The sequence below is a fragment of the Phyllobates terribilis genome, unplaced genomic scaffold, assembly GCF_046119375.1.
Source record: "Phyllobates terribilis strain yellow unplaced genomic scaffold, ASM4611937v1 Scaffold_13__5_contigs__length_258822181, whole genome shotgun sequence".
Classification (NCBI taxonomy): Eukaryota; Metazoa; Chordata; class Amphibia; order Anura; family Dendrobatidae; genus Phyllobates; species Phyllobates terribilis.
Genome location: NW_027362773.1, coordinates 175,950,289 through 175,968,003, shown reverse-complemented (window position 1 = coordinate 175,968,003; position 17,715 = coordinate 175,950,289). Strand labels below are relative to the sequence as shown.

Genomic DNA, 17,715 nt, shown 5'->3' with positions numbered 1-17,715 from the left:
TCTCCTCATCCTCCATCCAGACCTCTCTATCTTTATCCTCCCTCCAGATTCTTCTGTCTTCATCCTGCCTCTAGACCACTCTGTCCTCATCCTCCCTCCACAATCCTGTGTCCTCCTACTTTTCAAGAATTTCCATTTTTTTTCTTTCTATAGAATCCTCCTCCACAATCCTTTGTCCTGGCAAGCACATGGGGGTCTGTGCGGCCTTCCAAAGAAATGCCACCCCACACCATTACTGACCCACTGCCAAACCGGTCATGCTGAAGGATGTTGCAGGCAGCAGATCGCTCTCCACGGCGTCTCCAGACTCTGTCACGTCTGTCACATGTGCTCAGTGTGAACCTGCTTTCATCTGTGAAGAGCACAGGGCGCCAGTGGCCACTTTACCAATCCTGGTGTTCTGTGGCAAGTGCCAAGCATCCTGCACGGTGTTGGGCTGTGAGCACAACCCCCATCAGTGGACATCGGGCCCTCATACCACCCTCATGGAGTCGGTTTCTAACCGTTTGTGCAGACACATGCACATTTGTGGCCTGCTGGAGGTCATTTTGCAGGGCTCTGGCAGTGCTCCTCCTGTTCCTCCTTGCACAAAGGCAGAGGTAGTGGTCCTGCTGCTGGGTTGTTGCCCTTCTATGGCCCCCTCCACATCTCCTGGTATCTGCTCCATGCTCTGGACACTGTGCTGACAGACACAGCTACCCTTCTTGACACAGTTCGAACTGATGTGCCATCCTGGATGAACTGCACTACCTGAGCAACTTCTGTGGGTTGTACTGTAGACACCGCCTCATGCTACTGTACCTCTAGGGGTGAGAGCAATGGCAAAACGAAAAAGTGACCAAAACAACAGCCAAAAAGGATGAGAACAGAGAAATGGTCTGTGGTCACCACTTGCAGAACCGCTCCTTTATAGGGGGTATCTTGCTAATTGCCGATCATTTCTACCAGTTGTCTGTTCCATTTGCACAACAGCAGGAGACATTGATTCACAATCAGCGTCGCTTCATAACTGAACAGGTAGATTTCACAGGAGTGTCATTGACTTGGAGTTACATTGTGTTGTTTAAGTGTTCCCTTTATTTTTTTGAGCAGTGTATCATGCATGGGGACCTTTTCCAACCGGTGATAGTGATGGCCTGCAGCAGACGGGGAGAATGGCTCCTCACTGCAAAGAGTCCGGGATTATGACTATGTTCACACAGAAAACTGAACTCGAGCTGAAAAGTGCCACCAACCGCCCCATTGTTTTATATGGGAGATCCTCATTGCCATTCATTTGGCCACTTCAATAAGTGAAATGTCAGCGTTATTGAAGTTTCTGTGCAGGAATTGCCCCGTCCCACCAAAAGAAGGCAGCGTGGAGATGAGTTACCCTCTGGGCAATAGCAGCCATCCACACATGAGATCTCGCTGTCCAGACACGACGCCCTCTGCTGGCACGAGGTGGGGCAACATGCGATACATTCACTGTACACCAGGCCGGCGCCACAGGAGATTTCTGCCAGGGATTAGATACACAACACAGGAGATGGTATCACATATGATAGGATTAGATACATGGATCAGCAGACAGTATCACATATGATAGATTAGATACACAGCTCAGCAGACAGTATCACACAGGAGAGGATTAGACACTGGAAGCAGTAATACACACTAGAATTAGATACAGGAGATACGCTAACAGGGGTAATGTACCGCATTTCCTGTAGATCTCCCTCCATCCCTGCAGCAGGTGTCCGGCGTGGGCGCAGGCGCGGGCGTACTCGGCCATTGCTCTGCACCATGTGCTCACTTCATTATTTGACCTGGAAGCAAATACAAATAGTGGAAAGTCCGGGACACACAAATGAGCGACACCAGACTGGCCGCCACAAGTCAGGCATGGTGGACTCACAAGATCCACCAGAGTCCTGCAGAAGACGCAGATCTGGAACAGTCGCCATGACTGACATTCGGTAATAACCAGTGTGGACCGAGCCCATGACTGACATTCGGTAATAACCAGTGTGTACAGAGCCCATGACTGACATTCAGTAATAACCAGTGTGTACAGAGCCCATGACTGACATTCAGTAATAACCAGTGTGGACCGAGCCCATGACTGACATTCAGTAATAACCAGTGTGTACAGAGCCCATGACTGACATTCAGTAATAAACAGTGTGGACCGAGCCCATGACTGACATTCAGTAATAACCAGTGTGGATAGAGCCCATGACTAACATTCAGTAATAAACAGTGTGGATACAGCCCATGACTGACATTCAGTAATAACCAGTGTGGATAGAGCCCATGACTGACATTCAGTAACAACCAGTGTGTACAGAGCCCATGACTAAGCATTCAGTAACAACCAGTGTGTACAGAGCCCATGACTGACATTCAGTAATAACCAGTGTGGATAGAGCCCATGACTGACATTGAGTAACAACCAGTGTGTACAGAGCCCATGACTGACATTCAGTAATAAACAGTGTGGATAGAGCCGATGACTGACATTCAGTAACAACCAGTGTGTACAGAGCCCATGACTAAGCATTCAGTAACAACCAGTGTGTACAGAGCCCATGACTGACATTCAGTAATAACCAGTGTGGACCGAGCCCATGACTGACATTCAGTAATAACCAGTGTGTACAGAGCCCATGACTGACATTCAGTAATAACCAGTGTGTACAGAGCCCATGACTTACATTCAGTAATAACCAGTGTGGACCGAGCCCATGACTGACATTCGGTAATAACCAGTGTGGACCGAGCCCATGACTGACATTCCGTAATAACCAGTGTGGACCGAGCCCATGACTGACATTCCATAATAACCAGTGTGGACCGAGCCCATGACTGACATTCCGTAATAACCAGTGTGGACCGAGCCCATGACTGACATTCAGTAACAACCAGTGTGTACTGAGCCCATGACTGACATTGGTAATAACCAGTGTGGACCGAGCCCATGACTGACATTCCGTAATAACCAGTGTGGACCGAACCCATGACTGATATTCAGTAATAACCAGTGTGGACCGAGCCCATGACTGACATTCAGTAATAACCAGTGTGGATAGAGCCCATGACTAACATTCAGTAATAAACAGTGTGGATACAGCCCATGACTGACATTCAGTAATAACCAGTGTGGATAGAGCCCATGACTGACATTCAGTAACAACCAGTGTGTACAGAGCCCATGACTAAGCATTCAGTAACAACCAGTGTGTACAGAGCCCATGACTGACATTCAGTAATAACCAGTGTGGATAGAGCCCATGACTGACATTGAGTAACAACCAGTGTGTACAGAGCCCATGACTGACATTCAGTAATAAACAGTGTGGATAGAGCCGATGACTGACATTCAGTAACAACCAGTGTGTACAGAGCCCATGACTAAGCATTCAGTAACAACCAGTGTGTACAGAGCCCATGACTGACATTCAGTAATAACCAGTGTGGACCGAGCCCATGACTGACATTCAGTAATAACCAGTGTGTACAGAGCCCATGACTGACATTCAGTAATAACCAGTGTGTACAGAGCCCATGACTTACATTCAGTAATAACCAGTGTGGACCGAGCCCATGACTGACATTCGGTAATAACCAGTGTGGACCGAGCCCATGACTGACATTCCGTAATAACCAGTGTGGACCGAGCCCATGACTGACATTCCATAATAACCAGTGTGGACCGAGCCCATGACTGACATTCCGTAATAACCAGTGTGGACCGAGCCCATGACTGACATTCAGTAACAACCAGTGTGTACTGAGCCCATGACTGACATTGGTAATAACCAGTGTGGACCGAGCCCATGACTGACATTCCGTAATAACCAGTGTGGACCGAACCCATGACTGATATTCAGTAATAACCAGTGTGGACCGAGCCCATGACTGACATTGGTAATAACCAGTGTGGACCGAGCCCATGACTGACATTCCGTAATAACCAGTGTGGACCGAGCCCATGACTGATATTCAGTAATAACCAGTGTGGACCGAGCCCATGACTGAGCATTCGGTAATAACCAGTGTGGACCGAGCCCATGACTGACATTCCGTAATAACCAGTGTGGACCAAGCCCATGACTAAGCATTCAGTAACAACCAGTGTGGACCGAGCCCATGACTGACATTCAGGAATAACCAGTGTGGACCGAGCCCATGACTGACATTCAGTAATAACCAGTGTGGACCGAGCCCGTGACTGACATTCGGTAATAACCAGTGTGGACCGAGCCCATGACTGACATTCAGTAATAACCAGTGTGGACCGAGCCCATGACTGACATTCAGTAATAACCAGTGTGTACAGAGCCCATGACTGACATTCAGTAATAACCAGTGTGGACCGAGCCCATGACTGACATTCAGTAATAACCAGTGTGGACCGAGCCCATGACTGACATTCGGTAATAACCAGTGTGGACCGAGCCCATGACTGACATGCAGTAATAACCAGTGTGGACCGAGCCCGTGACTGACATTCCGTAATAACCAGTATGGACCGAGCCCATGACTGACATTCCGTAATAACCAGTGTGGACCGAGCCCATGACTGACATTGGTAATAACCAGTGTGTACAGAGCCCATGACTGACATTCAGTAATAACCAGTGTGTACAGAGCCCATGACTGACATTCGGTAATAACCAGTGTGTACAGAGCCCATGACTGACATTCGGTAATAACCAGTGTGGACCGAGCCCGTGACTGACATTCGGTAATAACCAGTGTGGACCGAGCCCATGACTGACATTCAGTAATAACCAGTGTGGACAGAGCCCAGTACAGCATCGCTCCCCTGTATACATATTGCATATAGTAGAGAAGCTCCTATAATCTGTCCTCTAGATTTAATCTGAAGGCAGCGCTGCACAAGACGGGATGAATGGGGCCCCGGGCCCCTCTACTCACATGCACAGGTCGTCCTCGCAGCTCGCCGTGTAGGGCAGCGGGCTCACCAACTCATGGCAACTCTGAAATGGAGACTGCAGCAACGAAGCACAGAGAGAGCGCGCCTTCTATGGGGAAAGAAAGTGTCCGTCATCATGGACTGTAGCCAAAATATAACGTAGACCCATCATCAACACCCCCCAGGCTACTGCAACACTGGAACCGCAACACCAAGATGGAAGAGTGGAAGGATGGTAATCCCACAATGGAGACGGTGCCATATTTTCATCGTTTGCAGATCAGTATCAATATTTACAAAACCTCTGGATTCTCCAGTCCGGAGTCTGAGCTTCGTGCAGAAATCCCGGCACCTCCGGCCTCGGCGGCTGTCACTGAGGTCATTAATGGTCATCTGAGGATGCCGAATACACTTGGCAAACCATCTAGATCCACTGGATTCACCAACCAATGATGTCGCTGATGTGCTGGATACAGTAGCATAGCTACCTGGGGGACAGAGGGGCGGTCGCCCCAGGCACCGCTCTCACAGGAGCCCATCCAGAGCGATCACCACCCTAAATTGTACTGGTGTGCATGGCGCTAAAGATAACCACTGTATCCTACAGAGCGGCACAGGGACGCAGTGGAGGAGGCGATGTCATCACGTTGCTCTGCCCATGCTTTCATCCCGTCAGCGGGCTCGCCAGGCTTAGGGGAGTAGAAGATGCTTTTTCTTAATTTTAATAGTACTTGTGGGGCCCGACTACTGTGGACTAATATACAGTGTGGCGGCCATAAATCAGTGCAGATAGGGCAACTGAGGGGCATCATACAGAGTGGGGGGCTATCTCGTAGTATGGGGGGGGACCACTAGGGGTCCATCATACAGAGTGAGGGTATACTGGGGGCCAACATACAGAGTGGGGGGCTGCTTGGGGCCATCATACAATGTGGGAGAGTTACCAGGGGCCATCATACAGTGTGGGAGGCTGCTGGGGTCCAATATTTAGTGTAGAGGGCTACTGAGGTCCATCATTCAGCATGGGTAGAGCTACTGGGGGCCATCATACAGTGTGGGGGGGGGGGGTAACTGGGGGCCATCATGCAGTGTAAGGGCAATCATACAATGTGTGGGGGCTACTAGGGTCCATCATGCATTTCGGAGGGGCTATTTGGGTCCATCATTCAGTGCGGAGGCTACTGGGGACCATCATACAACATGTAGGGGCTACAGCAGGCCATCATACATTGTGAGGGACTACTGTAGGAGGCTATCATACAGTGTGAAGGGCAACTGGGGGGCATCAAACCATGTAGGGGTTACATCATACTGTATATAGGGAGATGTGGGCCCATCCTGATAAGTATAATGGAGTTGTGGGGTACATCATACTGTGCATAGATTGTGGAGCTGTATATGGGGGGACTCATCAGTAGACTATATTAGATTTTAAGTGGGCACTTAAGAAGCAATATTGTTATAGGACACTAGGGTAATGTGACCGTCAAATGGGCACACATGGGGCATTATTACTTTCTAGGGGGCAAAATGTGGGCACTGTTCTCTAAGGCATTTGCACAGGGCATTAACATTTTCTAGGGTGCAATTTTACCAATTAACTGGCACATTTTACTTTGTAAGAGGACCAGTGGTGGGCATTATTATGTAGGGGCACAGTGATGGCATTATTATGTGGGGGCACAGTGGTGGCATTATTATGTGGAGGCACAGTGATGGCATTATGTGGGGGCACAGTGATGGCATTATTATGGGGGGCACAGTGATGGCATTATTATGGGGGGCATAGTAGTGGCATTATTATGTGGGGGGGCATAGTGGTGGCATTATTATGTGATGGCACAGTAGTGGCATTATTATGTGGGGGGCACAGTGGTGGCATTATGTTGGGGCACAGTGATGACATTATTATGCGAGGGCACAGTGATGGCATTATTATGTGGGGGCACAGTGATGGCATTATTAAGTGGGGGCACAGTGATGGCATTATTAAGTGGGGGCACAGTGATGGCATTATTATGTGAGGGCACAGTGATGGCATTATTATGTGGGGGGCACAGTGGTGGCATTATTATGTGAGGGCACAGTGATGACATTATTATGCGAGGGCACAGTGATGGCATTATTATGTGGGGGCACAGTGATGGCATTATTAAGTGGGGGCACAGTGATGGCATTATTATGTGGGGGGCACAGTGCTGGCATTATTATGTGAGGGCACAATGATGGCATTATTATGTGGGGGGCACAGTGGTGGCATTATTATGTGAGGGCACAGTGATGGCATTATTATGTGGGGGCACAGTGATGGCATTATTAAGTGGGGGCACAGTGATGGCATTATCATGTGGTGGCACAGTGATGGCATTATTGTGTGGGGGGCACAGTGATGGCATTATTATGTAGGGGGCACAGTGGTGGCATTATTATGTGGGGGCACAATGGTGGCATTATTATGTGTGGGCATTATTATGTGGGGGCACAGTGGTGGCATTATTATGTGAGGGCACAGTGGTGGCATTATTATGTGGGGCACAGCATGGCATTATTATGTGAGGGCACAGTGGTGGCATTATTATGTGAGGGCACAGTGGTGGGCATTATTATATGGGGGCATTATTAGGTGGGGGCACAGTGGTGGGCATTATTGTGTGGGGGCACAGTGGTGGCATTATTTGGGGGCACAGTGGTGGTATTATGTGGGGACACAGTGATGACATTATTATGTGGGGACACAGTGGTGACACTATTATGTGGGGGCACAGTGGTGACACTATTATGTGGGGGCACAGTTGTGGACATTATTACATAGGGACACAGTGGTGGGCATTATTACGTGGGGGCACAGTAGTGGGCATTATATGGGGGCACAGTGGTGGGCATTATTATGTGGGGGCACAGTGGTGGGCATTATTATGTGGGGTATTATGAGGTGCAGTAATGGGGTCACATATGGCAGCAGCGGCTCAGTATTGGGGTATCAGCAGGATGAGGAGTTTGTGCAGGTTGGAGATACATGAGGATGGGGCTGGAGATGTGAGATGTGTCATATTTGCCAGGGATTTGCACACACACGATCCCGATTACTCACTACGTAGCTATTGGCAAGCGAGCAGAGAGTGTATGGCGTACACACCTCCGATTCCAATGCATGGAATATGTGTATATGCCCCCGTACTGCCAGCTTCACGGTAGCCCAATTAATATTATTCGTTGCCACCACCGATCAATTTTAAAATATAATACAGGCCTGATCGGACGCCTGCTTTCTGGTAGCGTATGGCTTCGGGGGAGGAACGATTACAGGACAAAAGAAATTGGCCTATTAAATTTTATATTTAATCAAAAAGGGAGGCAGTGTTTATGAAAAATATACAAATGGTTTTACAAAGGGAGACATTACAATATAGAATATACAGTTACACAAATAAAATGGGATTAAAGAAGAACTTCCTAAAAAGATCGCAGAGACGATTCCGTTTAGCTGTAGGGGAGGCGCTCTAATTGACCGTTATTGAACGTGACCCGTGCTATATGAAATATATACTCCCGGCCTGAGTACTGAGCCATCCTCGGCTGGATCTTTTATGTCAAAGGGGAAACCTGCCCACACTTCCCCTGTGATGACATCTCGTGGGCTGGACTCCAACCTTCATATTTTTATTAAAATATCTAACTTTCCGCGATAACTTATTGCTGGTTGATCGCAGAAGCTTAGAAGTGACGCCATATTCTTTGTTACGAATTTACCTTTCCTTAGAGACTATGGCATAGCTGCGGTCCGTTATTCTGGTACTTTTGCGCCTCAGCTCACTGGAGGGGCTCACAGCTATGGAAAAATATGCTTATTGTTCCTTAGCTGACCTTGCCGCTAAAATTATATGTCCCATTATTATCGTAAGTATAAAACTTCCGATATTCCATATTTCGAGTCGGCGCCGGGAAGACTGCAGATTTCTGTTGAGCAAAAGGGGGATGCCCTGGAGGTGAGAGAGAATTCTTTTGAAGTGAGGAACTACATCCTTCTCACCTAGGTGTATATTTATCATAGGCCGGTGCCACTAGAAAATACACTCGTATGTTAATTGGGTTAGTAGCTCCCTTTGTACTAGCATTTGCCTATTAGCCACTTCTCCTGTGTGTGCTAATTTGCATAGAGACAGCTCCCTAGATTGCCAGCTTATCTAATCTGACAGATGGTCGATAAGGGAGGGGGGAAGAGCAGTTTGGAGGAAAAGAGTGAGGGAAAGATTTTCAATATTTCTGGAACAAGAGGTCAGATATATCTGTGCTGTAATCTCTGGCTGGAGAATTTGTGGTCGTCTGGAAAAGATGGCAAAAGTGAACGGCTCAGAAAGAACATCAGCGGTAAGTTACCATCTATAACTGCACTGTGATCTTCTTTATGTTCTGCAGGACTGGTCTCTACCACTATGTGGTCACTATGTAAAGGTAATATCTGAGTTAGTTTTTGTAAGGAGATTATTTTCAGTAACAGGGCCCTCAGATGCTGAGGTTCTCCTACATACACTATCGGGGTGCGCCACCATAGCTGTAATCAGGGATACTGGTTAGGGGCCCTCAGATGCTTTGCCCCCCTGAACATCTAGATACGCCTCTGGCTTGATGAGAAACAAGTCTGGGGAAGTTGCAGCCATGGGGACACGTTCAGGCATCTCACAGGAGTATGAGGAACATGCGGCCTCACGCTGTCATGTGGGAAAACGTCTCCGAGGACACTTATGAGAAATTACATGCCCAGGCATGGAAGGGCGGAGATTTCTGCATGTGGGGCTCATACTCGATACTCAATGAATCAAGATGTTTAGAAAAGGTTTTTCCATTTTTTCATCATGTGCTGTGCCCCCCATCTAAACTGTGTATTATGCAGCGAGAAAAAAATATTGATGCTGAGCATCAATATTTTTTTCTCTTCCATACAACCCTGCCACTGGTTGACTCCCCTTGTATCCATTGGGCAGATCCTGGTTCTGATGAAGGCCGAATGAGGCCGAAACGTTAACTCTAATGAATCATGATAATAAAAAATTGTTTTTGAAATCTCTTCACTGAAATTGGGAGTGCCAGATTCTTACTTTCCAGTCATACCAGCCAGCACCTGCCTGTCTGTATACCAGCCATACCTGCCTGCACTTGCCATGGCTGCCGGTATACCAGCCTACCTGCTTGCACCTGCCATACCTGTATACCAGCCATACCTGCCTGCACTTGCCGTGCCAGCCTGTATACCAGCCATATCTGCCTGCACTCGCTGTGCCTGCCTGTATACCAGCCATGCCTGCCAGTATACCATCCCTGCCAGCACCTGCCGTTCGAGCTCTCTGCCTCTTTGGGGGTCAGCTGCCATGCAGCCTAGATCCATCCTGGGGTAGCACCTGGCGTCCATCTGGAGCCAAGTCTAAAACCACCATCAGGGGCCTTAACGAAGAGTCAGGTGTTCACCTAGTTATGCCCCTCCAAGCTCTCCTCAGTCCACGGCACAGTGGTTCCACTACCACGGATGTTACAGCCTGCACCTTCAGGAGCAAAGATATTGTAAATGTTGTGAATCTCATATTTTTTAAGACTAAGACACATCCTATAGTTCTCTGAAGTCCAGCCCTGTTATGAGTCACCAGAGGGGAGGAATGTGGGTGTAACTTGTGCTAATAAACAGCCAATGCCAGTTATGATCTTTGCTCATTGTCAGGAAGATACATTGCTGTGTAGGCTTGACCCAATTTTTCACCGGACGTTTTCACCAGGAGTGCTTCCCTCCATAAATCGGAGTCATTTCTGTGACATTGTTACGGATCCGGGTGGTGGAACCTCTGTGCCGCGGTGCAAGGAGGGACCCAGAGGGGCGTAACTAAGTATCAACTCAGCCCGACCCTGGTCGTACGGCGGCTAACGACTCCGTGACCAGGGAGGGACCGAGCAGAGGGACCAGGTGCTACTCTGGGGACGACCTTGTAAGAGAGCAGGTGGCTCCCACGGGTCAGCAGACTGGGACTGACCGATATAGCGGATGGACACAACAGGCAGGCAGAAGTCTCTGGATAGTGACAGGTGGTCACGGCACGTGACGGCAGAGCAGGATGAAGTCTCTAGGTAACAGACAGGTGGTCACGGCAAGTGACAGCAAGAGCCTCCAGGTAGGCTATCAGGTGGTCACGGCAAGTGACGGCCAAGCAGGCAGAAGTCTCTAGGTTAGCAGACGGGTGGTCCCGGCACGTGACGGCAGAGCAGGCTGAAGTCTCTAGGTAACAGACAGGTGGTCACGGCAAGTGACAGCAGGAGCCTCCAAGTAGGCTACGGCAAGTGACATCAGGAGCCTCCAGGTAGGCTATCAGGTAACAGGCAGGTAACAGGCGAGTGCTCCCAGGTGAGCGGGCTAGCAGGTACGGCAGGTAGCAGGCAGGTAACAGGCAAGTGCTTCCTGGTAAGCAGGCGGACTTGCCCATAGACAGACTGGCGGGTAGAATGGAAGGCAGACTGTCGGGGCTGGAGAGCAGTCAGGCTGGCGGACTGGAACAGTAGTCAGGCTGGCAACTGTACCTGAGGGCTGAAGCAGAGGTAAGTATGCTGTGCATCAACTTTTGCTCGGGCACCTCCATTTTGGAGGAGGTGCCTTATATATGGGAGGACCCTCGGCTATTGGCCGGAGACTCCTTAGGACGGCACGCGCGGCCCCTTTAAGAGAGAGGGAGCGCGCGCGCGCGCCCTAAGCACAGTGCCCAGGAAGCTGCGCGCGCCGGCAGCAGCAGCAAGAGGAGCGCAGGAGGACGCCGCGCGGGGAGCTGGAAGGTGAGAGGGACGACGTCTCTGCCTGGCAGGGGGCAGAGACGCTGATGCTACAGACATCAGGTTTAGTAACTTTCTTTTGTTACTCCTTTTTATTTTATGTAATTGTATATGCAGTATTGTTTTGTCCCCTTTGTAAGATCTTTTGTATATATTTTTTGTTAAACATTGCCTATCTTTCTGAAATAAATATAAAGTTTAATAGCTCTGTTTCTCTTGCTCTGTAAATAGCACTCTGGAAGCCATATGCTACTTGTGATGGGTGTCCAATGGGCCTGTAAAACAATTAATGGTGGCAGCGAGTAGTTATTTTGGTTATTGCTTAGCTGGCAGTGATCATATGGGGGTATATACATATATTCCATGTGTTGGAATCAGAGTTGTATATACCATACGCTCACTGAGATTTCCCCAATAACTGGCCTAGTAGTGGAGACAGCTGCGGTCTCGTCCATCACTTGCCAGCCAATTGAGTAATTGTCCTAGCAATTGGAGGCAGTAGAATTATGTTCCCTTGATGATAAGATAACAGTGGGTGGATCTGTGCGACCCCTTCTCGGTTGTTATCTTTCACAGTACTTAGCTAGCGTTTGTTCAAAAAAAGAGTGCAAAAGCCACCAACCACTTCAAGTTGACCTTTTAATATGAAAGATGGGTGGATAAGGGTGCTTTATTTTTTCTTCTTTTTGATGCACTACATATCAGGGTGTGTGGCCCCTCCAGGGTCCGGCTCTTTATCCACCCATATTTCTTACATAGGGTTTTCATTGCGCACTATGCCTGGATTCCTTTTCACTCCCATTCACATGAGGCCGTTTTGACACAGAGAGGTAAGACATTTATTGTTTGGGGACCATCCATATTAAAAGGTCACCTTGTCATAGTTGAAGGCTTTTGTATTATGTGTTACATGTGATATCTGTCATATTACCAAACATACACTGATTTCAAGTCTGTATTACTGTGTTACTCCACATCTAGACTATGTATTATGTGTTACATGTCTCCTACTTCTGACCCATCCACTGGCCAGCCACCTTGTTATACCTGTGAACCCTTGACCAGTCCCCTACTCCTGTCCTCCATCCCCTGGCCATTTACCTACTTGAGCCCATAGTCCTCTGTCCAGGACCCTGAACTGCCCCCCCTTACACTTTCCCCCATCCCTGACCAGAGCCCTGCTCCCGAGCCATCCCTGACCAGAGCCCTGCTCCCGAGTCATCCCTGACGAGAGCCCTGCTCCCGAGCCATCCCTGACCAGAGCCCTGCTCCCGAGCCATCCCTGACCAGAGCTCTGCTCCCGAGCCATCCCTGACCAGAGCCCTGCTCCCGAGCCATCCCTGACCAGAGCCCTGCTCCCGAGCCATCCCTGACCAGAGCCCTGCTCCCGAGCCATCCCTGACCAGAGCCCTGCTCCCGAGCCATCCCTGTCCAGAGCTCTGCTCCCGAGCCATCCCTGACCAGAGCTCTGCTCCCGAGCCATCCCTGACCAGAGCCCTGCTCTCGAGCCATCCCTGACCATATCTCTGCTCCCGAGCCATCCCTGACCAAAGCCCTGCTCCCGAGCCATCCCTGACCAGAGCCCTGCTCCAGAGCCATCCCTGACCAGAGCCCTGCTCCCGAGCCATCCCTGACCAGAGCCCTACTCCCAAGCCATCCCTGACCAGAGCCCTGCTCCTGAGCCATCCCTGACCAGAGCCCTGCTCCCGAGCCATCCCTGACCAGAGCCCTGCTTCCGAGTCATCCCTGACCAGAGCCCTGCTCCCAAGCCATCCCTGACCAGAGCCCTGCTCCCGAGCCATCCCTGACCAGAGCCCTGCTCCCGAGCCATCCCTGACCAGAGCCCTGCTCCCGAGCCATCCCTGACCAGAGCCCTGCTCCCGAGCCATCCCTGACCAGAGCCCTGCTCCCGAGCCATCCCTGACCAGTCTCCTGCTCCTACAACCTGTCTGAGGTGGATCCTGTGTGTTACAGACCTTGCTACACCCTGGGGTCAGTACCTGTCTCTAGACAACCAACAGAAGATTAGACCCCTAAAATATAACTTTTATTCGAATATGCTAAAACATTCGAATATGTGAACATTGGGAGATGAGTGTGGGTGTCTATATATGTGGGAGATGTTCCCATTTCTTCATATGCAGCACTGACTGAGCGACTGGAGAGAAGGATTGATTGCCTCTCCAGTTCCCCTGATGAACCCTGGAGAGTACCAGGGAGAAACGCGTTGGGACGAGATATGAGGGATCATCAATGATAAGTGTTGCTCCCTGTCTATTTATATGATATCAGATTGTCTTTGCATTTGGGACATGATATAAGGGACTATCTATGATAAGTGCTAAATCCCTGTATTTTCTGACATAGGATATTAGGAATCACTAATGATTTGTGTTATTTCTTTGATATCTATGAGATGTGACATAATGCATTACCAATGATAAATGCTATTCCTTACTAAATGATATTGAGATTGTTATAATGCATTTAGAGTTGGTCATTTGTTTTGCTTGTATGTGTTACAGTCTCTATCACATTCTGGCTCTGACAACTCAGAACGACATAGAGCAGGATGCACATGTGATACCGGTCTGGGGGCATTACTTCTGGGGATCAGTCTCATATATAACAGAATCTGCTTTATTAGCTTTGGTTATTTAGTATATGCTGGCTTGTGTATGAATGTAATAAACCAGCTATCTTGAGACAAATCTTACCTTCTAAATATTCCCAGGGCTATTATTATTGTCGCAATATATAGACTTGGGTCTCCTTAAATGCATATCTATGATGAATTGTCGGCTTCTTAATCTGTACGTTCACTTTTCTCTATCTTTTATTCACGATTGTGGTTTTTTAAATATAAAGATAGAGATTTACCAGGGGTATTAGGGACACCGACGTTGAGCGGGGGCGCCACGGAGCAAAAATTAGGGTGCCAACCTCCGCTGTCAGGAAGGGAGAGAATTTAGGGACAAAATAGGGACAGATAGAGCCCGTAATCCTTCCTGACTGATGTGTGACTTATCCCTGTTCCCTGGCATTTTGTCTTGTTTTTGTGTTTGTTGTTATGGTGACTACTGAGTCCTTTTTAGCATATTCGAATAAAAGTTATATTTTAGGGGTCAAATCTTCTGTTGGTTGTCTAGTTTTGCAATTGGGCCCCGCTTATACATTCCTTGTTCAGGTGTTTAGTGAGTACCTGTCTCTCCAGCTGTGGTAATGACGCACATGGTGGCTCATACGCCAGAGGGGTTGAGGGGTTCATCCATGATTTCTGAGGTAAATCCTCCCTCCAGCTGTTCACAAACTCCTCGATGTTCTCTGTCATCTCACCTGCAAAGTGGCAGGAAAAAGAGCAAATGAAAGGTAGTAATCTGCGTGCTGTGATAGATATGAAATGGAGAATCTATAGAGAGATAATTCCGCACCATAACTTGTCACCAGATCATCATGAGGAATCCAGTTATTATTTCCACACAGTCCCTGGGTTCTTCCTACATACTCAGGGCTCATCTTTAGATAAATGGCGGAGCTTCCGTCCCAGGTCAAGGAGAAAATGTACGGTAGCGTGACAATGGTATATTCGGAGAGACTCTGTATCCTCAGGGCTCCGGTGACATATGGCAGCTGAACCCTGGGGGAGACACAGTCACTGGGGCTGCACCACAGATACAAATTTCACCCTCCACCCATGAGGAAATCACTCACCTGAGGTTATTGAGGAGAACAATCCGGTTCTGTAACGTCACCTCCACAGAGCCACCAAAATACAGAGTGACGGAGCGAGCACAGGAGTACGGATGGGAGGCGCAGGAGGGGTCATTGTGCACCTGTCACAGTTAAGCAGTCACATCAGGATCTAATTACATGACACACTGTATATAGGAGGTTATGTAGGGCTCATACTGTATATAGGAGGCTATGTGGGGCTCATACTGTATATAGGAGGCTATGTGGGGCTCATACTGTATATAGGAGGCTATGTGAGGGCTCATACTTTATCTGTGTATATATACAGTGCTGGCCAAAAGTATTGGCACCCCTGCAATTCTGTCAGATAATACTCAGTTTCTTCCTGAAAATGATTGCAATCACAAATTCTTTGGTCTTATTATCTTCATTTAATTTGTCTTCAATGAAAAAACACAAAAAGAATTGTCCTAAAGCCAAATTGGATATAATTCCACGCCAAACCTAAAAAAGGGGGTGGACAAAAGTATTGGCACCCTTTGAAAAATCCTGTGATGCTTCTGTAATTGGTGTAATTAACAGCACCTGTAACTTACCTGTGGCACCTAACAGGTGTTGGCAATAACTAAATCACACTTGCAGCCAGTTAACATGGATTAAAGTTGACTCAACCTCTGTCCTGCGTCCTTGTGTGTACCACATTGAACATGGAGAAAAGAAAGAAGACCAAAGAACTGTCTGAGGACTTGAGAAACCAAATTGTGAGGAAGCATGAGCAATCTCAAGGCTACAAATCCATCTGCAAAGACCTGAATGTTCCTGTGTCTTCCGTGCGCAGTGCCATCAAGAAGTGTAAAGCCCATGGCACTGTGGCTAACCTCCCTAGATGTGGACGGAAAAGAAAGATTGACGAGAGATTTCAACGCAAGATTGTGCGGATGGTGGATAAAGAACCTCGACTAACATCCAAACAAGTTCAAGCTGCCCTGCAGTCCGAGGGTACAACAGTGTCAACCCGTACTATCCGTCGGCGTCTGAATGAAAAGGGACTGTATGGTAGGATACCCAGGAAGACCCCACTTCTTACCCCGAGACATAAAAAATCCAGGCTGGAGTTTGCCAAAACTTACCTGAGAAAGCCTAAAACGTTTTGGAAGAATGTTCTCTGGTCAGATGAGACAAAAGTAGAGCTTTTTGGGAAAAAGCATAAACATAGAGTATACAGGAAAAAAAAGAGGCATTCAAAGAAAAGAACACGGTCCCTACAGTCAAACATGGCGGAGGTTCCCTGATATTTTGGGGTTGCTTTACTGCCTCTGGCACTGGACTGCTTGACCGTGTGCATGGCATTATGAAGTCTGAAGACTACCAACAAATTTTGCAGCATAATGTAGGGCCCAGTGTGAGAAAGCTGGGTCTCCCTCAGAGGTCATGGGTCTTCCAGCAGGACAATGACCCAAAACACACTTCCAAAAGCACTATAAAATGGTTTGAGAGAAAGCACTGGAGACTTCTAAGGTGGCCAGCAATGAGTCCAGACCTGAATCCCATAGAACACCTGTGGAGAGATCTCAAGATGGCAGTTTGGAGAAGGCACCCTTCAAATATCAGGGACCTGGAGCAGTTTGCCAAAGAAGAATGGTCTACAATTCCAGCAGAGCATTGTAAGAAACTCATTGACGGTTACCGGAAGCGGTTGTTCCCAGTTATTTTGGCTAAAGGTTGTGCAGCCAAGTATTAGGCTGAGGGTGCCAATACTTTTGTCCGGCCCATTTCTGGAGTTTTGTGTGAAATGATCAATGATGTGATTTTTGCTTCATTCTCTTTTGTGTTTTTTCCTTGCAAGCAAATTAAATGAAGATAATAAGACCAAAGAATTTGTGATTGCAATCATTTTCAGGAAGAAACTGAGTATTATCTGACAGAATTGCAGGGGTGCCAATACTTTTGGCCAGCACTGTATATGTATGTATATATGTATATATATATATATATATATATATATATATATATATATATATATATATATATATCCCCCCTACTCTGGAACTCTCTACCCCAACATATCAGACTCTCGTCTACTGTGGGAACCTTCAAAAGGAACCTGAAGACCCACCTCTTCCGACAAGCCTACAACCTGCAGTAACCATCGGTCCACTGCATGACCAGCCCGGCCCTCACCTACTGAATCCTCACCCATCCCTTGTAGACTGTGGATATTCGCAGGCAGGGTCCTCGCTCCTCCTGTACCAGTCACTGTCATGTTTTGTTATGATTATGTAAATGTTTTTGCTATG

At 48.1% G+C, this 17,715-nt stretch overlaps 1 protein-coding gene across 1 annotated transcript in view; it reads right to left on the bottom strand.

Moving 5' to 3' along the window:
• OTOG (otogelin) overlaps positions 1-17,715 on the bottom strand; it is a 650,929-nt gene that overhangs the window by 607,576 nt on the left and 25,638 nt on the right. Inside the window, exons 4-9 of the mRNA XM_073657941.1 lie at positions 15,437-15,558; positions 15,157-15,362; positions 14,928-15,061; positions 4,924-5,030; positions 1,699-1,808; positions 1,373-1,498 (exon numbers count right to left, since the gene is read on the bottom strand). Of these exons, the coding sequence (XP_073514042.1) occupies positions 1,373-1,498; positions 1,699-1,808; positions 4,924-5,030; positions 14,928-15,061; positions 15,157-15,362; positions 15,437-15,558 (805 nt within the window). The remainder of the gene's footprint in view (positions 1-1,372; positions 1,499-1,698; positions 1,809-4,923; positions 5,031-14,927; positions 15,062-15,156; positions 15,363-15,436; positions 15,559-17,715) is intronic.